The sequence below is a fragment of the Solanum tuberosum genome, unplaced genomic scaffold (assembly GCF_000226075.1).
Source record: "Solanum tuberosum cultivar DM 1-3 516 R44 unplaced genomic scaffold, SolTub_3.0 scf00335, whole genome shotgun sequence".
Lineage (NCBI taxonomy): Eukaryota > Viridiplantae > Streptophyta > Magnoliopsida > Solanales > Solanaceae > Solanum > Solanum tuberosum.
The window spans coordinates 513242-539593 of NW_006239280.1; the positions used below are offsets into that span (position 1 = coordinate 513242).

Here is a 26352-nt window from a genome sequence, read left to right on the forward strand (position 1 = left end):
GGGGGTGGGGAAGCTTCGTAAAGGATCTGTTATTTGTATTTTATTTGCGTTGACAATAGAGTAAAAGTAAAAGTGAATTGGGAACACTTTTTGGTGTTGAAGATTTGACAAAAGAAGCAGCTTTGGAATTGTGTGTGTGTGTTGGATATTGACAAAGAGCATCTCATATTCCCAACTAATGTTGGTTTCTTGTTTCTCTACCATTCACTATCTAATATTCTAATACTCACCAGTAGGTAATGTGTGAGAATAGTTAAACGAAAAAAAGTATTGAAAACACATTTGAATTTAAATTTGACTTTGAATGGTTAGTTTCGTTTTTGAATTATTGATAGTTTTAAAAACACATATTTACTTTACTAACTAAACTTAAATACATTTTCAATTTGTCACATGATATATCAAGTGGTTTCAAACTCTTATAGGAGCGTGAAACTCTTAATAAAAAATCGAAAAAGTGTTGAAAACACCCTAAACATGACAAGAATTAGATGATGTATTTCACTCATGTGACAAGATGAAGGTGTATTTAAGTTCAAGCTGAAGTTGTATAATTATATTTGAACTCTTGAAAAAGTTAAAATTTTGTGAGTGGAAATTTCCAAAAGAAATGGTCAAATCAATTTTTCATACTCATAAAAAAGAAATAATTTAATAATCATTCGAATACATACGTGAACAATATTTTAAAAATGTTTTTTGAAAGAATAAAATAAAATCTATGTCCAAACAGGTTGACCGTGTGAACAATTCCAACAGAGTAGATTACTCATTACAATATGGATTACTGAATTGACTATTTATTGTGGTATGACAGAATTGAAATTACTATATTTCTTACTCCAATCATCATTGCGAGGGAACCCCAACCGGTGGGAATTTTTTCTCCATCCGTGATTACTTGTTCATTTTCTCTTTTTTAGTTACTTCTAATTATTTATTTATTTTCATAAATTAAGAAATAATTTTTTTTTATCTATTATATCCTCAATTAATTACTTTGAAAAAGGTAGAACTTGTTGAAAATCTTAAGTTTTTAATTCATTCACTTCATAATTAATAGAGATAAAATGGTAAACTCACTATGTCAATAATTATTTTCTTAATATGTGTGTCAATTCAAAAGTGGACAAATAATTAGGGACAGAGGGAGTATCTATTTTCAATTCTTTACAGAGTTATACATATACGAGGGTGTGACATACGCATATTAGGTTAGAAAATTAGTACACAGTGGAGTGTTGTTTTGCTTTCCAAATGTTTAGGTTGTAGTTGTACTAGCTATATTATTGTAGTTCATGTTTTAGAAACAAACATTATACCTTCACAACATAACAATAAGATATGCATATACTATATACAGGGGTGGAGCTACCTTAGAGTTAATCGGAAAATTATATTGTAATTTGTATATATAGAAAAAAAATTGATTTAATAAATATATATATATAAGTGTTGACACCTTTTAACACAAGATGAAAATTTAGTGTAATGGTTAAGGAATTGACACGACTTATACATTTTTACTTTATGACACCATTTAATAAAAATCTTAACTCTATCACTGATTATATATATCCTCATCATACTCCACCGTGCATTTTATCTTTTCAAATTGGCTTTGTGAAATTTAGTTGAATATGGTATAGAAAAGAAAAGAAGAAAAGAAGATGGAGGGAGAGAAAAGAGAAGGGTCACGAGTGGGCTAAAGAAAAGAAAAAGGGCAAAAGCAAAGGGTAATATAATAGGGCCCTACCATTGAAGGGAACAATAAACTAACGAGGAAAAAGTCACTGTCATCAAGGCGCCGCTCTCATTCTCTCTTTTTTTTTTTTTCATTCATAAAAGACAACTGACTTGGGGTTGGCGGTGGTTGAGCTTTGCGAGGCTAGGGGTTGGGACTTGGGGTGGGGGGTTGCTCTCCATTATTATTTTGTGTGTCATGCTTGATATTTATATAATTCTTTATATAAGAATACACATTTATATAGTTAACGATTCAAGTTGCCTGACATTCCATCCTTTTACATAGATCAATCTCTGACTCAATCTATCAAGAAAATAAAGATTTTGAGATGTAATTGCATGATGAACATAAAAAAATTTGGCTATGTGAATTTTAATTTTGTTGGTAAGGTGTCGATTCTCTACCTAACAATTGTTTTTCCCTTTCCCTATGCTAAAAAAAAAGAGGGCATAGAAAAGATTATTACAAGGGCTTGGTAAAAAAAAATTATGGTTGATTAAGTGGTTTGTTTAGGGCTAAACAAATAAAGTCTTTAACTAAATTGCCTTTGACTCAAGAAAAGAGAAAAAATAAAAGAAGAAAAGGCTAACATAACATTTGTCAATTCCAAGTAAAGCAAACTCTTTGGCTGAAGTTGAGGAATCTATGCCTCGTGTTGAACCTACTTTTTCCCCCTAATATTATACTCTATGATATTAAAATGTGTGTGTACTTTGGTAGTTGTCTTTTGGTTTTGTCCATTTTTGTGCTTTTAAAGTCAAATACTTGGACAACAGAATCCAAAGCTAACCCATCTAATTTCTCCATCCTTCTACTATATAATAATTGACTTTGGATGCTCGAGACTGAAAACCAACAATAATATTTTATTAATTAATTCTATTCAAATAAAGCCGTCAATTACGATATCTTTTTTCTCTCTTCCATACGCGGTACGCCATGTCCCCATTTGTGGGATATTACAAAGGGTATGTTGTTGTAGTGTGTCAATACTTCCTCCCATCCATTTTACTATCTTTCTTTCTATAAAAGGCAATATTTTACTATCACATATATTATTATTAGACATATAATCTAAAAGTATTACGTATTTTATCTTTATTTAAGAATTTTATATCATATAATAAGGAAGATATATTTAGATGTATATATTTTTGTTATTAGAGATATACTAAAATAGGGAAAGAGGTGAACAAGATATTCATATATCTCATATACATGCAAATCACACCAAATACATATATCCTACGTATCTAATGTGGTTCACATGTATATAAGATATCATTTACATAGGAGAGTGGCGAGCGAGATGGGATGGAGCCGAACGAGATTTGTTATATATTCCAACTACATGTAAATTCAGTTGGACACAGTGTATTCAGAACAAATTATACCTAATTTTAAGCTCATGTATCCCGAGATAGGACACATCAAAATCTGGTAAGATTCGTAATATTGCAAACTAGAATGTATTTAAGTAATTGGCGTCTAAACTAGTGGGATTTCTTAAAATTTAAATCTTTTTTTCCACTTCTGAAGAAATTAATTAATATAAAAAGTAACTTAATTAAATTATCTTTATAAAACTGCGAAATTATCAGTTTTAATGATACCAATATAATATATGATACTGATTTAGTGTCAGTTAAGTGAAAAATTATCAGTCTTAATGAATGAAGGGTATGAGCTGTAATTTTTATTTTTGAGAGAATGGATATTTCTTAAATTACTTTGAATTGAGGTATGAACATGTAATTATTTTGAATTTTAGGCCCATTTATATAGTTTTTCCTTTTGCTTCTGCTTCGAGGCGTTTCAGATTGAGTTGTAATTAAGATAGTTGGTCGCAGTTGGCTTAATGGCTATACGTTTGGGGAATGGTATAATCGGAGCAAGTTGGGAATAAATTGAATATTTTTATAAAATTGTTGTAGTACACAAAAATTGGGCGCGATTTAATAAAATTTATGAAAAAGGATCCAAAATATCCTTCAACTATACGAATTGGTACAAAATTACTTTTTTTCTATCTTTCGAGCCTAAAATACCCTTCATATCAACATTTTGGCTCTATTCTGCCCTCATCTTTAACAACCTACAGTAAAACCTCTATAAATTAATATAGGTGGGACCATGAAATTTTATTATTTTATAGAAATATTATTTAATCGATAAATTAATATTTATTAACTTAAAGAAATATGGTTGAGATTTAACGAAAGTTAATTTTGATTATATCAAAATCATTATATCTTACTAATTTATGTATCATATTTATTGATTTCACATAAAAAAAATATATACATAAAGTACAACAAATACATCAAAATTATTGTATCTTACTAATTTCAACCTTGTGATGCTGGATAATAAGAGCTTTCAAGATGCATTATCGTAATATATTTTAACATAGAATATTAGAAGGCTATGAAGTGGGACAAACTGATCTAGCAAAGATTAATTTTTTGGATGCTATCAATTTTGCAATCCCTGCTTGGACAACAAATATGTTCAACAAGAGACAATAGCGAATTGTTTTCGACATTGTAAAATTCGTTCGGGGGATGCAATCTCAGAGAATTTGAATGAACCCACTTGTGAAAACGTCATTCATGAACTTGGGGTCATGATTAATGATCTCGGTTACCACAATAAAATAGATGTCAATAACATGTTGGATTATGCGGGTGAAAGTGATACATGTTCAGAGGTCTAGAGCTTAGAAGAAATTGTGGATACCATCAGAAAAAACAATGTTGATGCGGAAGTTGAAGATGATACTATACTTTTGAAATCATTTACACGTAAGGAAACACTTATTGCATACTCTTCGCAATTTTATGGTGCAGTTCGAAAAGACAACACCGGAGCTCTTGGATGCAATAAGAAAAGTTAGAGATGAGCTTCAACTAAATTTAAATTTTAAGAAAAAATAGAACACAATAGAATCATATTTCACTAAATTGTCTTAAATATATTTGTACTTTTAAAGAATTATTAATTATGATATTACTGGGACCATATATTTATATAGGGGTCTTTTGGAAATATATTATCTTATCGAAATTGATGATTTTTTCCATTGTCCCAAGTGGGACCGAAGGAAAATATTATTTTAGAGAGATTATTAATTTACCGAGTATTAATTTATAGAGGTTTTACTGTAAATAGTAACCTTAATTAGCAAATTCACTTATGACGTGTCGCTATCCTAATAATTAATTAAACTAATTAAAAAAAACAAATACTCACCAAAAAAAGAGTTCGGAACCTAAATAAGCCACAAAAACATAAAAGTGACCAAAATAAGCCACTACTTTAGTAAGTAACTAAAATAGGCTTAGTGGAAGAAAAAATTCCACTTTATCTAATATTCTAAACGTTTAGTCTCATAACGTGTATATTTTAATATATAACGGAACAATTTCCTACACTTTATAAAATGGAACTATCTTACACTTTGTAAAGTGGAAATTTTTCTTACACTTTATAAAGTGGAAGAAAAAATTCCGTTTTACATAGAGGAATATTTTTCACGTTTTTATCTCTTTATGAAGCTTTTGCAGTGTTTGTCATACAATTATATTGATTTGACATATCATAAAAACGGAAAAAATTATTACACTATGTATTTTTATTTTTTATTCTGAAAAATCCTCCAATCTCTATTTAAGGAGGACGTTCAAACATAGTTGATAGCACCTACAACAAAAAGTCTTCTATATTTGTTCATTTCAATCTCAAAAAAAAAATGTCTTCTAAACCAAAAGTTAGAGTTTCGATTTATTGTGATGGCGAAATTATACATGACGGAAATACCGTTTATTATAATTGTCCTCCCAAACACAATGCTAAATATTCAATTAATGTCCGATATCATAAATTTCTTTCATCAATTTATAAAAGAATGGGTATAAACAATCTTAATTTGATTATAGTCGGAAAATACCCTACTTCATTTTTATCACAAGGACAAGTAAATTTTGGAGAGTGGATTATCTATAATGACAAATCGTTGACCGACTTTTTGAGGGTTCTAGATGACTACATAGATCAAATCAAGTTAACAATACTTGAAATCTATGTTAGGAAGGAGCCTAAGACTAGTCAACAACGTTCTCCTTTATCGGTCGATGTCCATCCCCGATTAGAAATCGTAATAGCGTTGATGGATTTTCGATAACTCAATCTACTAATTTTCCTTACATGACTCATTATCAAAATATTCTTATTGGTCGATATGATTTTGATTTGAACGAAACTATCAATGAAAGTGACTGATAATGCTTAATAATTATATTTCGATTATTATTTGTTGATTTTGTCAATTATTTATTAATTTGTATGGTTTTTTATTATTATTATATATTTTGTAGTGGTTTACCTCAGCAAGATAAGAATATTGCTCCAAGTTATGGACTAGATAATTATTTTGGTCAGTCCTCACACTTTGAAATGACGGAAAATGTTGGGACATCCTCAAATTTTCATGTCTCGCCTACTTTTGATGCAAATGATTATCGGTATGTCCAACACTTGATTTTTTATTTAAGTAAGTTAATTGCATGAGATAAATATTTATACTTTTTACATATATAGGGAAAATATCACACAAGATGAGCCCATTGATCCTGTCAATATCGATGATCGTGACCTTCCAAATTACGGCTCACCTTCAGCTAGTGATAGTGATGAATTGCCTAATGCCGAGGAATCAGGAGATAATGTTTCATTTGAGGCATCATCTCGCGGTTTAAGTCCCGTAATCCATCCTCATCTTCATTGTCCCTTTTCCTCTTTTTGGCCGGAAGATCCTTTATGTTCACATTCTTTACAATTCTTTTAACAACATTTTTCTTCCGGGTGTTTGAGGCATATCATCCACTGGCATAATGAAAGTAACATCTGGAGACGAGAGTGGTGACACAGTGGTTTGCAAATAGAAAGTTAGATAGTAGAAATTGAAAATTAATTGACAAAAATAAAGAGATCCATCTTTAAAGAGATCCAACAATACAACAATAAATCCAAGCACACCAACACTATATATTCGTATGCTCCATTCTTTATTTTGGATCATAGAATCAGAATCAAGACTTCATTATTAAGACAAAAAGTCAAACCAACCTAAGTTTCATTTCCAGAGAATACGAGACTAACGTCTTTACATTTAGCATAACCTGTTTCCACCAAGGCATGCAGTTTGGAGTGATTGGTTAAAATTTTGAACAAATACAAACATCATGACAACCAAAGGAACTGAGAAATGCAAAATGAAACCCAACTGATAGAAATATTATCTCTAACTGCTCCAAGCATTGATACATTTATTCTAAAGCTGATAATGTCAAAGTATGTCTATACTACATCATTTCTTATATAAAATCAAAGCATTAATAACTAATGCAAATATTTTAAAAGAAATAAATAACATAAATCTGTGTCACATCGGGATCCTCATTAACTGTCAGAACGACATCCTCTATGATCGTCGTGGGGCTCTCCTCCACGGTGGATGAAGGCTCCGTAATATGAATCTAAAAAATAATTAAGAGGTAATTTAATATAAAATCAAAGCATTAATAACTAATGTAAATATTTTAAAATAAATAAATAACATAAACCTGTGTCACAACAGGATCCTCATTAACTGTCAGAACGACATCCTCTATGATCGTCGTGGGGCTCTCCTCCACGGTGGATGAAGGCTCCGTAATATGAATCTAAAAAATAATTAAAAGTTAATTTAATATAAAATCAAAGCATTAATAACTAATGTAAATATTTTAAAATAAATAAATAACATAAACCTGTGTCATATCGGATCCTCATTAACTGTCGGAACGACATCCTCTATGATCGTCGTGGGGCTCTCCTCCACGGTGGATGAAGGCCCCGTAGTATGAATCTAAAAAATAATTAAAAGTTAATTTAATATAAAATTAAAGCTTTAATAACTAATATAAATATTTCAAAATAAATAAATAACATATACTTGCGTCACATCGGGGTCCTCATTAACTGTCGGAACGACATCCTCTATGATCGTCATGGGGCTCTCCTCCAAGGTGGATGAAGGCCCCGTAGTATGAATCTAATAATTAAAAGTTAACTTAATATAAAATCAAATGGAGAAAAATACAAATTTAGATTCAAACACTACAACAAAAAAGGGCTTTGGCGGCAATAAAAAAAGGTTTTAGTGGCAATAAAATTCGCCGTTATATCATTTACCAACCATTGATCTTTAGCCGTTGTATTTGGGTCGCTAAAGCCTTTAGTGGCGATCAACACAAATGCTAGTAAAGAGATATTTTATTGCCACAATAAAACACTAGCTTTAATGACAATTATTTGCGACAATTTAATTTTTTTTGGCTAGTGAATTCAATTAAATTGCCACTAAAAGTCAAGTAATTTTAACAACAATTGTTTTGGCAACTAGAATTGGCTACAAGGTATATGTTTTTGCAACTAGAATTGGCAACTTTTGGTTAACTCCTGATGAAGATAGAATTTTTGATACGAGGTATATTTTTTAGGCGAGACAAAAGAATTGGAGAAAAGAAGGAAAATAAAAAGGTTAAAGTTTTACTGCCTATTAAATCAAATTGTCACTAAAGATGTAGTTATTGCAGGCTAATATTCATTGGTCGGGACACTTTGCCTGACGTGAATAAATTATCGGCAATTTACTTATTGCATCTATATAATTGCCACTAAAATCCCTTCTTGTTGTAGTGAAAACATCAAAGATACAAACTTTTAGAAACCAAATGGAGAAAATACATAACAAGAGAACCCCACTTCCTGTAACTAAAGGAAAAAACTGTATAAAGCAGTAAAGCAAATCAAGCATAGATGCAAATTTGGATCAAGATACAAAACTTTAACAACCCAATTCAGAAAAATAGAAAAATAAAAGAACCCTACTTTCTGTAATTAAAGGAAAAAAACTGTATTAAATACATAAATAATACAAACCTGCGACTCAATCGGATCATCAAGCAGTCCTTCAATAAAATCTTGAGTGTTATAAAGAGCAGTATCTTCGGTGTCACAATGGGCAGTACCAGATGTGCCCTACAAAAATATATAAATAGTTATTTTGAAATATTTATATTAGTTATTAATGTTTTAAGTTTATATTTAATTGTTAATGCTTACCGCCATATCAGGTATATGATCTCCAAATGACATATCTAATAAATTCATGATGTCTGACGTGCGAAATTGATGGATATGCAAATCACCGGTCTCTACTCCCGCCTCTGCCTCTATGTCTGGAGGAATAAGTATACCACTGACGCCACGTCCTAGAGCACGTCCTCGTGCTCTACTTCTATTCCCCCCACGTCCTCATCCTCGTCCATCTACATGTCCACGCCTGGGTCCTCTGGCACGTATATGTTCTAACAAAGGATCTCCCTAAAAAAAATGGCTCTCTAAATTGTATTCCGGCCTCAAGCAATGTATCCCTAACAATCTGAGATACCTCTTTATCATGTGAAGCTAAGGTTATGTCTCTCTGCCACTGTAATGCAAGACTGTGCAACTTAAATAGTCCTCTAGACATCGCAATTCTAGTACCAGCGGAATGAACAAAGTCTGACGGTACATCAACCTCTAATGTAGGCTTACCTATAAGCAACTTTCCATTCCGCATGTACCACAATTTATACCCTGCCCCGTTAGTACCATCATCTACCTCAACCGCTAAACTCTGATGTCGATTACCCCAATCACGAAAATATTTATCCAACATTTCAAGAACCTCCAATCCAAGCCTCCTACGCTGATCATGCACGTGGTGGTTGGTTCCCCAACTAGGAATCACAGGTACATGTTGGGGGCGATCAAACTGACACATCACTCTATTAGGTGCGTGCACCCTCAACAATATCTAGGCAAAGCATAGGCATGCATGTCATCCATAAAGGCTCATCGACCGTACAACAATGAGGCAGTGTATGTAAAATCTCATTATACGGTGTCCATTGAAACTATTTTTAAAATATAACAATTAGATAAAATCAATTTTAACCGCTTAGTATATAAATAAAATTATTATTGATTTACTTTTATATAATTTACTATAATATGTAGTTTATATATTATTTTTAAAAAGCTAGTAAAGAGTTGCAAAAATTATTTGATATACCTGGTCCTTCGTCATGCGGTCTAGCCGATCTCTAATCGGGATAAGAACATGATGTGACTCAGTATCCCTATCAATTTCACGCGTCCATCACCTAGCATATGGAAGTAATACATCACCATCATGCGGTGGAGGAGTTGATGGTTGTACAGGCAAGATCCTCTCCTAACACCAAACCTTATTGTGACAAACAAAATAATTAAACTATCATCATTAACAAAAAAAATAACAATTACATATATCTATTTTTAATAATTTTTAGAAATTATTTGTATGTAATTTAAATATTTTAAAAATTGAATATAGAAAAATATTCTTGTACAGTGTAATGTTAAACGATTCTTTGTATTTGAATGTATTTTAAAACTTTAGTAAAGTTACCTGAAGAAGAGGAATAAATCCTCAAATGTCAACCACATTACTGATAGATGCCCGACAAAGTGAACGGTACAAGTAGGCCAACACTGCACTACCCCAACTGTACTTACCTACGTCGTGGATGGGATCAATGAACGCCAAGTATTGTAAGCTAATAAGGTTCCCCGACGTGTTCGAAAATAAGATGCCCCCCAATATAACAAGCATGTAAAGTCTAGAAATTTTCTCAACCCGCTCCACTGGAGTAGCATCTCCTATCGGATCTACTTGTAACTGATCTCGCAAGTAGCTGGTAATGCTATGTATCCTCACCCGGCTCGCACCATCCATATCAGCAGGTGCTATGGCGCATCATGTGAGTGTCTCTAATAAAGTACGCCATAGACGAATCCTCCGTGCAGCATCCTGCATGTACAAAACATCACCATCGATGCACAAACCAAACAAGACCTGCATATCCTGTAATGTAATCGTGACCTCACCAAAAGGTAAGTGGAAGCTATGAGTCTCTGGCCTCCAACGCTCAACCATAGTTGTAACAAGGGCACGATCATACTGCATCCTGCCCACACAAACTACATCATATAGTCCTGACTTACGTAAGATCTCTTCAACACGTCCATAAGGTCGATGCAAACGAAATAAATTCCAGGTATCATTCATGTGCACCGTCTTCATAAAGCTACCAAATGATATCTCACCTTTCCATGACAATTCTGATTTATGCTCATGCTGAGAGAGAAGAAGTGTACGATTAATCGGTCCAGGATTCACAACACGCTCCATTATATTATGTAAGAAAAATTTTATTAATTCGTTTAACATAATTATATCTTGACAAATTAAACCGTGAACTATCTTCAAACGAATAATTGTACGTGAACTAAAGAATCTCTAACTTCAGCAAGTCAATTCAATGTGTTATTTGTCAAGTCAACCACAAGAAAATAAAATAGAAAAAAAACCCCAAAAGGAACATATACCTAAAGAGAAACAGATGGAACCATCTATTGGAACAATTGAGGGATGACTATATGTTTGATGAATTTTGTGTTCAGTTTTGCGGACAAATTTAACCAACTGAATTAACAAGAATATAACCATTTGTGCAATCTCAATTTATTGTCAATTTTTACAAGGATCTGGACACAGTTTATGTGCATACAAATAATACTCTACTATTATTTATTTTTTGTACTTTGATGGGATCTAAATGTTAGTTTGGGAACATTGCATATGGTAAAGTTAATATAGGCCAGCAAGAACAAATGAATATGAGTGTCCATCTAGAATACAAAAAATATGAGACGAAAATGTATAATTCAGCAGTAGCCAAATACTATTTTGCAATACCAATCCAACAGTGTAATTCCTTTTGTTTATTTCGAATTAAAGACTTCTTTTCTAATTTAGTAATTGAATGCACATTGTATAAGACTTGCTGAAATTTTGAACAAATTACAACATCATTTTAAAGTAATGAAAATATGAGATGGAAAAAATACCTAATTTATATAATTTGTAGGGTCAGATTGTTATGTTGTCGGGTTGTGCTACTCCAATCTTTCAAGATTTTGATAGTGTAGGGCCGCTTCAATTGTCGAATTGGAACCATCAACTATTAATCTTCAAAGTGAAAAAAGTTTGGAAGCCATGAAAGTGAAAGGGGAGAAGAAGACAGTGAAAAGGTAAAGTAACTTTTTATAAAGTGTAAGATTTTCTTTCACTTTATAAAGCGTAAGAAAAAGTTCCACTTTACAAAGTGTAAGAAAAACTTACACTTTATAAAGTGTAAGAAATAGTTCCATTTTATAAAGTGTAGGAAATAGTTCTGTTATATATTAAAATATACACGTTATGAGACTAACGGAAAACACTTAGAATATTAGATAAAGTGGGATTTTTTCTTCCACTAAGCCTGTTTTAGTTACTTACTAAAGTAATGGCTTATTTTGATCACTTTTATGTTTTTATGGCTTGTTTAGGTTTCGAACTCCCAAAAAAAGCCCACCCGTGAAAGTAACTCAAATCTCTTAACCATCTTTCATCCCCAAACCTTCTAACCTAAAAATAACATACCGTCCAAATCATAATCTCCTCTCTTCTTCCTCAATCGAAGCTGACTAAAACTCAAATTTTCTGGCCAAATCTCCTCTCTTGTTCTTCATCTATCAAAGCTCACCATAAGTTTGACAGATATGCAGAATATTTTGCTTTAAATTATACCAATACTTTAGGATCACAACTGAAAAATTACTACTCTTCTTTCTCTGCATCTTTATTTTAACAATTAAAAAAGTTGTTTTTTGTTTTTGAATATTGTGACTGCTGCTCTTTTGGCAGAGTTAAGTTGTGAAAATGGTTGGGGCTGTTAAGGTTTGGAATGCACTTGATTTTGCAAAAACACAATGATATCACTGATGCATTTACAAGTATCCATAGAATCTGAAATTGATCCTTACAAATGTGTATAATCCAGAACCATAGTCCATATATGCATCCCAAATTAGCAGGTCATAGAAGCTCTAAAATAAAAAATCAGGGTCTTAGAAATTCGAGTAATTATTAAGATAGCCAATAGGATAGTGACACGTCATAAATGAATTTGCTAATTAAGGTTATTATTTAGGCTGTTAATGAGGAAAGAAAAATAGAGCCAAAAGATTGACATGAAGTGCCTTTTAGGCCCGAAAGGTAGAAGAAGGATAATTTTGTATCAATTCGAATAGTTGAATGGTATTTTAGACCCTTTTCCATAAAATTATTAATAGCTCAAAGAAGCCTTGAGTGTTAAAGTTAGCGGTGACAAAATCAAACTCAATTCGCCCAATCCATTTAAGTTTAACACCCCTATTTATTAGCACAACTCATGTCAACCCAACTCATTATAAGCCGTCCAAATTTGATCCAATCCGTCCAATTGCCACCCCTAATTGCAGCAGACGACACACATATGATATAACTATTGTTTTTATTAGGAGAAAGAGGTCTTAGGGTTATATTTTCACATTTTTTAGCCCAACTAATCGAATAATCATTAACGAATATAGTATTTTGGTAAATGGATTGATTGATGGACTAATGGGTTGAGATACATCTAGCTCAATGGTAGAATTAAAATGAACAAATCAAATTTGAAATTTCACTAATTGGGTGGAAACATCCAAAGATAATGGCATTAGTCATATATAGTGCCAATAGACTATTGAGTAAACATAGAGAACTTGTAATGATGAAGTTGAGACATGTTTATTGTAATTGTATTGTGAATTATGAACTCTTGATGGACTAGAAAGAGCAAAGTTGAGCCAAGACATTGAGGTAAGTTAATGTTACTTTTAAGTCAAGGACCATATAATTAGAATATGCATACTAGTACCTGATATATTGTTGAAGTATATAATTCAAATTAAACTCACATAATTAAACATTTTGGTGACCACGTGAATTTCACTGATTAAGTGTACATTTGGGCCAAAGTAATGTTACAAATCTAGTCACTACTAAAGATGTCTATATATAAAGGATGAACTTCTCATTCGTGTTAAGCGCTTAGGAGTTAGTGTTAATTTTTATTAGGTATTTTGTAATTGTAGTCTGAAATTTCCCTTTTCTATTTTTCTTTTGTTCTTTGATCAGCTTGTAAGTTCCTATACAATCAATACAAACCCTAGTTTATTACAGGATGTCATATATATATATATGAAAATAAGTGAGAAGCTTAGCTCAGTGGAAAGAGGTTCAAGAAGTGCCTTTATGTTGTGGGTTTGAATCCCATGTGCAACAAGTCTTTTTTTTTTTGCTATGGAATTGGGCTCAACTTTTGGGCTTGGATCTTCTTCTCTTTTTATTTTTTCTCTTTTATGCTATTTCTTTTTTCTATATTATATATTCTTTACTAGGAACTCGGGTTTGAGAGAAGAGATATGGTTCCATGCACCATTGTTAAGTTGAAGCTTCAAGGTAGGTTTCAATTAAACTCAAAATTTTACGTTAAAATCTATTGAGTATCGCCCAACTTTGTTGTAAATAGTTTGTAGGACTGCAGTGCATTTAACACTCTTTCAAAATTGATTTTCATTAACAAGACATCATCGTATGTCACATGTATATCTTGTATATATATCCTGTGTAAGTCATTTTTTAATCTTGTGTATACCATGTGTATATATCATGCGTATATCTTGTATATATATATTCTGTGTATCTCTTGCGTATCTATATTATATACCTGACATATAAACATTGATATACAAGTGATACACATGGGAATGTTCTTATTCGACTGAAATTTCGACCCAATACAAATTTTGGAAGTAGAGTACTACTATAAGCTATTTTTAAATATAAGTTTTATTTTATATATGGATCCCAATTTTCTAACAATTTGCCTTGATAAAGTCTTTGCGGTTTGTATGTGATAATTTTAGCTGGTGACAGTACTATAGTCTATAGTATATCCTTTAGAAATGTGTATAATGGGTTGCATGTTCACAATTGAGGTATACCAAGCCCCTCTCTAATAGACCAAGAGGGAGGAACTTTAGAAAAATATTTTTGATTTTTTCAAATTTCAGAATATGTTTTGGTAATTTAAAATATATAGTGAATTACTCGTGTATAATATTGATTGTGTTTATGACATAATTGGACGGATTCATGGAAGAATTGATTTCCTATAGTTAGTTAATGAATAGGTCTTGTCTACTAGGAAAATATAATCAAAACGTGGGTTTATGTGTGAATTGGACGGATTGGATTAAAGCAAAAATATATGAACTTCATTTATATGTAAACTTCAGATAATATTTCTGTGTGAAAATTGATTTTGTCAATTCTAACTTTAAAAATCATGTATTTGAAGCGATGAATATATATTAAATAAGGATATAAAAATAGCCGGTCTCGTAAAATTTTGGAAAAATTACATAATTAAACATACTTCACTATTGAGAAAATGATCAAAATGGTCTTAATGTATAAGGGTTGAATAATATTGGTCCTTCATATATACTACCTTATTGAAATAGTCCTTAATGTATATAAAAAGATGATCATTTTGGTCCTAACCCTAAAACTAACCATAAAAGTTAAAAATTCTGTTAACTCCTTGAAATTAACATGTGAAAGTATCATTTCTCCCTCAATCTTCTTTCTTCTTCTTTTTTGGTCAGACTCGATCTTCTTTCTTCATCTATTCTTCTTTCTATTAACAAAACCCACTTTTACTCACAATTTTTTTTCAAATTTCATAAAGATATTTTTAATATTCTATTTTCTACCCTCGTTCATTCAAATTATTTGAACATTAGAACAAAACAAGTAAATACATTGAAAAATATTAATTTTTAAAAAGGGAGAATACCAATATTCTTCCCGTATAGAGCTTCCACATGAGAGAATAGTTGGTTAAAGCTTAAAATAGTTGACTTATGACAATCTCAGAGGAAGAATAAAGTATTTTATCTACTTTACTTAGTTCACATTTGTATTAATGGTCTCGTTTTTTTTACATTTTTGTATGGAAATGTGAGTTGCTGGAAATTTTGTTTAGCGGGAGATAAGAAATGGGTGTAATGTTATTTTTCTTGCAAGGATATTGCAGGTGGTGGATTGAGGATACAGAATGAGCTTTAATGGTGAAAGAAAGAAGATTGAGGGAGAAGGGCTAGTAGTCACCGGACCCGCAATTTAACAGAATTTTTAACTTTCATGGTTAGTTTTAGGGTTAAAGACCAAAATGATCTCTTTTAACATACATTAAGGACTATTTTAATGTGATAGTATATATGAAGGACCAAAATTATTCAACCCTTATACATCAAGTACCATTTTGATCATTTTCTCATCATATATACTACTATTATCTATACTTTGAAAATATTACGTATCTTACCATTAATTAAGAGTTTCCTACATATTTTACACTTAGATACATGTAATTTTTGCAATTAGATACACAAAAATAGTGAGAGAGGCGAGCGAGATTCGTATGTATCCCAGATACATGTGAATCACACTAGATACACACTACATACATGTATCTGTATGTCTCTAAAGTGATTCACATGTATATGAGATGCCAGATACATGGGAGAGTAGCGAGCGAGATGAGAGAGACGATGGAGGTGAACGAGATTTGCTATGTATCCCAGATACATGCTAATCCACTTGGATACAATGAATCTATAACAAATTACACCTAAATTTGACCCCATGTATATACATAATATTGCAAACTAGAGTGTATATAAGTAATTAGCTCCTAAACTAGTGAAATTTATGTAAGTTTCCCTAAAAAATTTACCTTGTTATTACCACGAGTTTAATAGGTCAGGTGGATGCTTGGACATATTAATTAGCTAGCCTAGTATACAATCATGGCAAATATGTCATGGTTTCAGGAGTCTATCTATCGCATATAGACAACATGGTGGCCTAACCATCTAGGTGAGGTAAGGATAAGACTTTTGACACAATTGGACAGTGGATTTACCCAATGGATATCATCCAATCAACACTCAAATTCAATTAAATCTAGTATCTACTTTTTAAACATTCCTGATAACATCTTACATTTAGTCATTTATTTATTTTTATATGTTTCTTAGTCCTCCTGCCTTTTTCTTTTTTTTTAATTTTTATATATAATATTTTGGGCAGATATGCGAAAATCAAATAATTGGTGGATTAAACAATAGAAAAATAGTTGGCAATGGAAGAAACAATGAGGTTCCTCCACCAAATCTGAACCAAATAATGTGAACAAATAAATCCTTAAAAAAAGGCCATTTTACATTTTTACAAAGTGGATAAAATTCCTCCGTTCTTAACTTAGAGATTTCAAATTCAAGTCTTTGTAATATAGAAATTCTGAATAGGGAGTAATTCCTTATAAAAAAAAAAGGCCATTTTACATTTTTACTAAGTTCTATCTAATAAATCTCACAATTGTGATAACTTGGTAAGCAACGGATTCATTCTCATGCATATTAAACTCCTTTCTTAATATCACATGGATAAAATTCCTCCGTCCTTAGCTCGAGATTTCAAGTTCAATTCTTTGTAATATAAAGATTCTGAATAGAGAGTAATTCCATTCAAATAGAATTTACTCCCCATGAATCTAAATCAATCATCAATTATGAAACTCTTATTTAATCACATGAATTTGTGGCCCTCCACTAAAGCACCTCACATTATTTCCTTTTTAATATTGGTTTTAACTCCAAAACTAGAATAAATAACAATAATTGCTACTATCCACTAATTTTAAATAAATTAACTTTATTATCATTATTGTCGTTATTTTGATGAAGGTAGACATCAAACAACTTGTGACTTTGAAAGTTCAACTTGAAGCCACTCAAATTATGACAGAAAATGTTGGCTTAGTATCACTTATTATTATTATTACTCCCTCTGTCCCATTTTATATGACTCACTTTCCTTTTTAGTCAGTCCCAAAAAGAATGACACATTTCCATATTAAGTAACAATTTAACTATGAAATGCCTATTTTACCCTTAATGAAATGATTTACAGCCACACAAATTTCTATCATTCATTTTGGACCACAAGTTTTAAAAGTCTTCCTTTCTTTCTTAAACTCCGTGCCGAGTCAAACTACCTCATATAAAATGGGACAGAGGGAGTATTATTTATTGAAAAGATTGATTATTGAATTAGCTGTCTTTTCCCCTGTTCCAATTTCTACTTGTTAATGAATTATTCAATGGATTTTTCTTTCGATGTGATTTGAAAGTCAATATATCTAGTTTTTATTTCAGAAAATTTTTTGTTACAACCTCTGTTCTTCTCAACCTTTGAGAACTTATAAATCTTTCATTATTCTCGAGTGTGCACATTTTCTTGATTTGTTATCTTCTTCCGCGATATGGAGGAGAGACAATTGTTGTTTGAGAAGTATGAAATTGGGACATTATTAGGCAAAGGAACTTTTGCGAAAGTGTACTATGGTAAGGAACTCGAAACAGGGGAAAGTGTAGCCATTAAAGTGATAAAAAAAGATCAAGTTCAGAAAGAAGGAATGATGGAGCAAATCACAAGAGAAATCTCTGTGATGGGCCTTGTTCGTCATCCCAATATTGTTGAACTCAAAGAAGTCATGGCTACGAAATCTAAAATCTTCTTTATAATGGAGTATGTTAAAGGGGGTGAGCTTTTCGCCAAATTAGTATCCAAAGGCAAATTTAAAGAAGATACAGCAAGAAAGTACTTTCAACAATTGATAAGTGCTGTTGATTACTGTCATAGTCGAGGTGTTTATCATCGCGATTTGAAGCCTGAGAACCTACTCCTTGATGAGAATGAGGACTTGAAGATATCTGATTTTGGGTTATCGGCTTTGCCTGATGAGCAGTTGAGTAGAAATGATGGTTTGCTTCATACACAGTGTGGGACACCAGCATATGTTGCTCCTGAGGTTTTAAGGAGGAAAGGTTATGATGGTGCAAAAGCTGATATTTGGTCATGTGGTGTAATTTTGTATGTGCTTCTAGCTGGTTACCTTCCATTTCAAGATGAGAATGTGATGAACATGTACAAGAAGATTTTCAAGGCGTATTTCGAGTTCCCTCCTTGGTTTTCAATGGATTCGAGGCGTTTGATATCTAAACTTTTAATGGCTGATCCGGACAGGAGGATCACTATTCAAGGTATCATGAGGGTTCCATGGTATAGGAAGGATTTCGCGATGCCACGGGCGTTTTCAATCCAAGATTTTCAAAAGTTAGAAAAGGAACAAGAAAATGATCATGTTGAAGAAGGAATGAGCAGCAAACAAGGAGGGATGATTAGGAAATCCCCTTCATCCCCTGCATTTTTCAATGCATTCGAGTTGATTTCATCGATGTCTTCTGGTTTCGACTTGTCTAGCTTGTTTGAGATCAAAGGGAAGGCATCATCCATGTTCACTTCAAGGAGCACTGCCCGGGATGTCATCCGTAAAATGGAGAAAATGGCTAAAGTTATGAGGTATAAGGTTTATAGGGTAAAACCATTCAAGTTGAAGATGCAATGCCCCGAGGAAGGACGAAAAGGGCGGTTGTTGGTCACCGCTGAGGTGTTTAAGGTGGCCCCGGAAGTCACCGTGGTCGAGCTCTCCAAGTCCTCCGGCGACACGTTGGAGTATAACAAGTTTTGTGAAGAGGAAGTTAGGCCTGCATTGAAGGACATTGTTTGGACATGGCAAGGGACTGGTACTGGAAATGCTGATATTGATAACAAACAGGACTTGGAGCAATAAAAATTTGGTACATGTGCATTTTTCTCCCTCTTCTTTTGTGTTTGTGTTTCGCTCCCCCTGATCGGCTGATAGAAATAAATCAACGATCGGAGATATTCGTGTTACTTTGTCAATATTGATTTGTACATAAATTGTGTGTTATACTGACCACTTTGGGATTTGTATTGTTTGTATGTTGTGATTCACTTAATTTCCTCTAGTCATTCAAGCACAATTAATCCAAGCTTGTAGGGGATCTTGTTCAAAAGGATATATTTCACCTCCCGGCTCCCTTTATCTATTTGTAAGTTGCAAGTTGATGTTGCAACATGGACATTTTGTTCAGATTTGATATTAAAAGTACTTTGAGAACTTGAAAAGATTTTTAATTAGATTTTAAAATCAATTTCATGTTCAATAAATTATCAAAATCTATTCAATCTATGATCAATAACTTGAAAATTTTATATTTAAATTTACATTAGTTAAATATTTTGGCTCTCGTACATCAAATCGTATCACATAAAATGAGATTGAGAAAGTATTTAAAACAGTTACCTATAACACAGTTGAACTTGAAGTCCATGTGAAGAAGTAGCATGAAGCAAAATGTAAACAGAGATGAATATTGTGTAGAGAGAATAAAAATTAAAATATCTTTTTTCCTACTAAAAAGGAAGAAGAAGAAAATATCTGATTTTTGTATTGAAAAAAACTAAAGTGATAATATAGCTACTTGATACATCTATGATATCTTCTTCCAACCAACTGCTTAACCACTTGCTTAGCTGACTAACCATCTTACTCACTTAACTAATTATGGGGTTTTGGTATGAAGAAAAATAAATTCATGGAAAATAAATGATTTTATTATTTATTTTTGGTGTTTGATACTTAAGTTCAAAATCACATTTCAAAAGTATTTATATGTAATATTATAATCACTAAAGGATGTGGTGAAGCGGATGAAACTGTTTTTTCCATAATCGGAAGCCTCAGTTTCGAATTTTGGGTATGAAAAAATTCTTGATGGAAAACTTTTTTCTTGAACGGATCCTATGCAATGTCAGTTTGAATTAGTCGAGATCCAATGCATATACCGAAAAAAATCAAAATAAAATTTGATATATTATAGAAGAAAAACTACTAGGATAGAATGTGGGGAAAGGGAGTTTGAGGGTGGCGGGAGGTGGAATGGTCAAGGAATAAGGGTTTGGAGCTTTTGGTGGTGGGGAGAAGACAATGATTTTCAATGTCATTATGCCATTTATGAAATTTATTTTTTTATAGTTTTACTAGGAAAATCATCGTTCTCATCTGTATACGGTAAAGAAATTTATTTTTTAGAAAAAATATTTCACCAATCAAAAATAAAAAATTGAAAAATATTTACCAAACACAACCTAATCAAACCTTATAGAACTTCACAACTTTTATACTCACTCCTTCTCCCTCTATTGCAATTTATATAGCCCTACGACTTGGCTTTGCTATCGCATCCGCGTAGAGGTTCTCCTATTTGGGATTTTGAAGTGAGCGAGTTTTCTATTTCATATTTCGGCCATTTTATCGGTAGGGCGATTTTCCTTCGTTTAAAAAATAATTATATAATATTTTATTTGATAAATATTTAATGATATTATCAATACTTTACTCATATTAAATTTCAACCCCAATCACATAAATTGATACTAAGAAAATAACATTAAGTACAAGTAGTTCCATATTTCAACAGGGAGTTCCCACACCCCACATGACTCCATCCACAAAAAAAAAAATGTGGGTTCAACTATTTATTAAATTAAGCAACATCTCATTTTCCATGACAATATGACACCTTGTATTCAAAGAATATTTAATTAAGGATGCCACCTCTCATTTAGCTGGTCAATTTAATCAGCACCTAAATTTGTTTGGCTGAGTTTTAGCTGCCACACCAACTCAAGGAAAAAAAACAAAAAAGACCTCCAATTGGAACCAATTTATTGGTTACAAAGAATATGATTTTTTTTTAATTCTATTATTTTGCTAATTTTCGAAGCTAATGAGATTGCTTATGTCTTTGGAGTTTGGTGGAGCTAGTTGATTAGTTATATGAGAAAATATAGGCAACTTTGAACTTCAATAAACTCTTACTTTTATATATTTGTAGTAAATAACGATCATCTAAACTACTACCAAACTAGAAAATATAATTACTTTTTTTAATTTGAAAATTTGTTTTTAGTTATGAAGATTTCAAATTTAACTTGAAGTTATACTTAAATTTGAAAAATACATATAAGCATAAATATTGTTCTAAATATTTTTTGCTATTATCAGACACAATTTTATCTTTAACTTCAACTCGATAAATTCCAAATAGAATGAAAATTCTATAAAATCTATGGCGCCCAAACCCTCCTAAAATATTCTATCTTGTATTTGATTAAATTTATAATTATGTCACTGCTGGTCAAGAGTGTCTACATGAGAGCATAATCTTAATTTTTTTTATATGGGCTTGAGCACTTGTATATTCTTATTAATCAACTATTTTGATAGGGGATTTTCTCTTCTTTTTTCCTTTACACATGATGATATGAGAGCATACACAACATAGGCAGAAGATTATATTAATGATATAATGCAAACACATCTAACCTGAAAATTCAACCTCATAACACTATTGCAAAATGTAAATATAAAATAATATTATGGAACTACACAATATTGAAGATCAAATAAAAATTCATATAGAATCTCCACTAATTTACAATAGCTTGCTTTACAGGGCTATCAAATACTAGAAGACTAGTCTATTTTAAGAACTTCACTTTCCGGGAACAAAGTTTGTGGCAAAAGCCCATGCGTTGTTGTTAACTGGATCAGCAAGGTGATCTGCAAGATTTTCCAATGGGCCTTTTCCGGTGACAATAGCTTGAACGAAGAATCCAAACATGGAGAACATAGCAAGTCTACCATTCTTGATTTCTTTTACTTTGAGTTCCGCAAAAGCCTCTGGATCATCAGCAAGGCCCAATGGGTCGAAGCTACCACCAGGATAAAGTGGGTCAACAACTTCACCAAGAGGCCCACCAGCAATACGGTAACCCTCAACGGCTCCCATCAACACAACTTGACAAGCCCAAATGGCCAAGATACTTTGTGCATGGACCAAACTTGGGTTTCCCAAGTAATCAAGTCCACCTTCACTGAAAATTTGGGATCCAGCTTTGAACCAAACAGCCTCACCAAACTTTACACCGTTACGGGCCAAAAGCTCAGGAAAGACACAGCCAAGAGCTCCAAGCATGGCCCATCTACAATGGATCACCTCCAACTCACGGTTCTTGGCAAAAGTTTCTGGATTGCCCAAGTAGTCAAGTCCACCCTCACTGAAAATTTGGGATCCAGCCTTGAACCATACAGCTTCGCCAAACTTGACACCGTTACGGGCCAAAAGCTCAGGAAAGACACAGCCAAGAGCTCCAAGCATGGCCCATCTACAATGGATCACCTCCAACTCACGGTTCTTGGCAAAAGTTTCTGGATCAGCTGAAAGTCCAGCAGTGTCCCATCCGTAGTCACCAGGAAACTCACCAGTCAAGTAGCTTGGGGCTTCACCAGAGAATGGGCCCAAATACTTGACACGGTCAGGACCATACCATGGACTACCAGAAGAGACAGGCTTGGCCTTGGTGGCAGTCTTCCTCATGGTGAATCTTCCATTTCCGGTGATTTCAGAAGAAGACGGTGAGAGTTTTACTGCCTTTCCGGCAAATGTAGATGAAGAAAGAGCCATTGTAGCTGCAGCCATGGTAGAAGTAGAATGAGAACTCTTGAAAGCACTTTCTACACAAAAAAATAAGAGAAGAGTTGATTTGAGGCTTGAGTTTTATGGGCCTTGCACCAAACTGTATATAAAGGCCCAATATCCTTATCCTTGAATATCTATATCTGCTTTCTCATTGGTGGATTCCAATTTGTATCCTCTTGCATTCTTGTTCATTTTAGATACTTAATATGTTCAAAAAAATCTAACTCAATGTTGATTTCCTCTCTTACAGCCAATACATAGTTGCCACGTGTGATTGTGGATTATTGCAATATAATATCAACTTGACCAAAAACATAAGAGTAATTCATGGCCATGCAATAGTTCACACACTTGTGTAAAATAGGACCACTTGTATGAGTGGCAAATTGGCAATGAGACAAAATAAGACATTAATAAAAAATAATTGGAATTAAGAAATGCAAGTCCAAGGCTCCCAACAGCTAATTAGCTTCCGTGATAAATAATTGAACGTTTGATATTACAAGTCCAACAACTCATACATACAAGACACCTCTTCCAACCACCATATATGTTGTATCTTACTGTATATGATGTTTATTTGGTGTATACTGTTATATGTCTTATGTATAACTGGATATACAGTGACATACACACAAAATACAAAATACATACATATGACATTCAATGTATATTATGTGCATGCCAACGTATTTTTTCTACCCCTCCCTTATGAGCTTCCACCTTTGGTCCCTTGGTGACTCGAACTCACGACCTTAAATCATGTTCGTATTTTTAAAATGGTGAAAATAACAAGGAACAATGAGATAGATGAGAGACCAAATGTCTTGAATGATACAATTATGAACAAGAAGTTCAATCTGAGTTCCTTTATCATCTAAAGAAATTGAGAATTTGAATTGTTTTGGACCATTTATTGGAATTAGAAAGCTTTGCTATCTCAATTATTGTTTACACCATCAACAACTCCATTAGATTGAAATAGTTGAATAGATGCGATTGATATTTTTCTTCAACTTTATTATGGGCTTATGAATTTTTGATCTTGTAGTTGTAACAGTTTTATGTGAGAAGAAAAAAAATTCTAATTTTATGGGATTTGTTGGAGGTTGAATATATTTGGCTTAAGTTGTCCACGTAATTTATTTAGCCTTATTTGTTTGCGCTTAATAAAACTCTTTATCTTAATTATTCAGATCTCGTTATTAAGTCTTGTTTGTTTTCAAGATGTGTATATTAAGATTTAGATCTTAATCATCAAGTGTGTTTTTATTTATTTATTTGTAACCATTTAATGGGTCTGAATGATTAAGATCTGTAACAAAGTTTTAATATCATTTATATATCTATTGATTATTTTATTTTTTACAAAAAATGACAGTTCACCGCTACTATATCTACTTTCAGCCACCACCGAGAATAACCAAGTCAACCACAACTATCACCACCGACTATTGTCAACCATCACCACCTACCATCCACAACCATCATCCACAGCCCAACCATCACTACCGTCAATCACCAAATCAATCGTCATCACTATATTAGCCATTATTTGCAATCATGATCACCACCAACAATTATTACATCAACTAATAACTATTGATAATTACCATCACTAATCATTATTATATATTGCTAACCAGCATCATCATTCACCATGGTCATTAGTTATCAATATCATTTCATTACTATTTATCAGTCAACACCATCAACAACCACGGTTAATCACTACTGTTATCAATATATCATAGATACTACCCACAACCACCATCATCATTCAACACCATTCCAAATCGACGCATAAAATCATCGTTATCAGTCATCATCAATCAATACCATCCCAAATCGACGCATAATCACTTATATAGATATTTGGTTTGATCATACAAAATAATATGGTGATAAAAGGAGAATAGAAATTCCAATATGTCAAACCTCAATTTTTTTGAAAGAATAATTAAACCAAACTAAGAAAGAGCGAAAAAAGGTACCCCAAACTTAATTCTAAAATTAATAAAATTTATAAGGTAGATGTGGAATTTGAATAGTCAATTTCACTCGTAGGACACTTAAAACCTTGATGCGCACACATATATTGAAGTAGCTTTGTAAAATTAAGATATGACTATACATGATTTAGGGAAAAAGCATGAGTTCACATAAATTCATACTCCTCCACCTAAAAATGCATGTTCATCATGTCGTCAACGTGGTTGTTATGAAATGGAGAAAGAGCCTTTTTCGTTTTTATAAATGTTGAGGTGAGTTACAAAGAATTTGCTGGCTAGCTCATTCAATCAAGGAAAAATGTCATGATTTTTTGTTTGCAAAATGAAAAAGAACACAATCTTAGTAAAATTAACATCATGTGTTCATTTCACAACTTGAACAAAACACGTTTATTTTATAATGATTTTATCTACAGATTTATTGTGTTATTTTTCTAGCATTATTATAATAAAAGTTCACATTACTAACATTTAAATCCTAGGAAAACGTCACTATACGTACGTCATCCTTTTATTACGTGACTTAAGTTCATTAAACTTATTTCAAAATGACTCTAGAAATATCAAAGACTTTATTAGGTAGCCACAAAAGACAACTAATAATTGGAAAACAAAGGACATTAGCTCAAAGGTTATACCGCGTATGATTTTCCTTTTTTAAAATATCATGTAAGACTCATGTTTAAGTAAAAAAAAGTGACAAATCTTGTTCAACTACTATGACTTTGTCCTTCTGTTGAGCTGTAATATGAGTGGACTAATCATGTTACACTCTCCATTAAAGTCTATATAGGATTTTTTTTATTAATTAAAAGCGGACTTCATCAAATTAGATCTTGAGCTTAATTCGTACTTTATATGAAATCATTTTCATCAATATCCCCTCTCATACCCTAGATCCAGAATTTGGGGTGTATTGTTCGGATCTCAGCTTCAAAAGTCTTTATTCAGTGGTGTATTGTCCAGTTCAAAATGTGATATTCTAGTATCGAGAGTATATTTACAATTTCT

General features: G+C 32.4%; 2 protein-coding genes across 4 annotated transcripts; one reads left to right on the forward strand and one right to left on the reverse strand.

Annotated features, from left to right (window-relative positions):
- Nucleotides 1–17957: 17957 nt before the first annotated feature.
- Nucleotides 17958–19769, forward strand: LOC102598235 (CBL-interacting serine/threonine-protein kinase 5-like). The gene has a single exon (XM_006361467.2). It carries the CDS (start codon nt 18181–18183, stop codon nt 19549–19551), a length of 1371 nt encoding a protein of 456 aa, XP_006361529.1. The 5' UTR covers nt 17958–18180; the 3' UTR covers nt 19552–19769.
- A 2470-nt stretch (nt 19770–22239) lies between these two features.
- LOC102598575 (chlorophyll a-b binding protein 3C, chloroplastic) lies at nt 22240–23416 on the reverse strand. 3 transcript variants are annotated; one of them, XM_015315315.1, is made up of 2 exons: nt 23056–23416; nt 22240–22872 (listed from the first exon to the last, which is right to left on the reverse strand). In XM_015315315.1, exons 1-2 carry the CDS (start codon nt 23327–23329, stop codon nt 22343–22345), a joined length of 804 nt encoding a protein of 267 aa, XP_015170801.1. In that variant the 5' UTR covers nt 23330–23416; the 3' UTR covers nt 22240–22342. The 3 variants fall into 3 exon arrangements, with proteins under 3 accessions (XP_015170801.1, XP_015170803.1, XP_006361530.1); XM_015315317.1 differs by having other exon boundaries at nt 22240–22832; nt 23016–23416; XM_006361468.2 differs by having other exon boundaries at nt 22240–22698; nt 22882–23416.
- Between the last annotated feature and the right edge of the window lie 2936 nt (nt 23417–26352).

What these genes read in the sequence shown, in the direction of transcription:
- LOC102598575 (XM_015315315.1), bottom strand. Translation starts at nt 23,329, where the DNA reads ATGGCTGCAGCTACAATGGCTCTTTCTTCATCTACATTTGCCGGAAAG. An exon ending in ACTTTCAGCTGATCCAGAAA is followed by an intron (nt 22,873 to 23,055) that starts CTTTTGCCAAGA and finishes GCAATCCAGAAA; the next exon opens with CTTTTGCCAAGAACCGTGAG.
- LOC102598235 (XM_006361467.2), top strand. Translation starts at nt 18,181, where the DNA reads ATGGAGGAGAGACAATTGTTGTTTGAGAAGTATGAAATTGGGACATTA.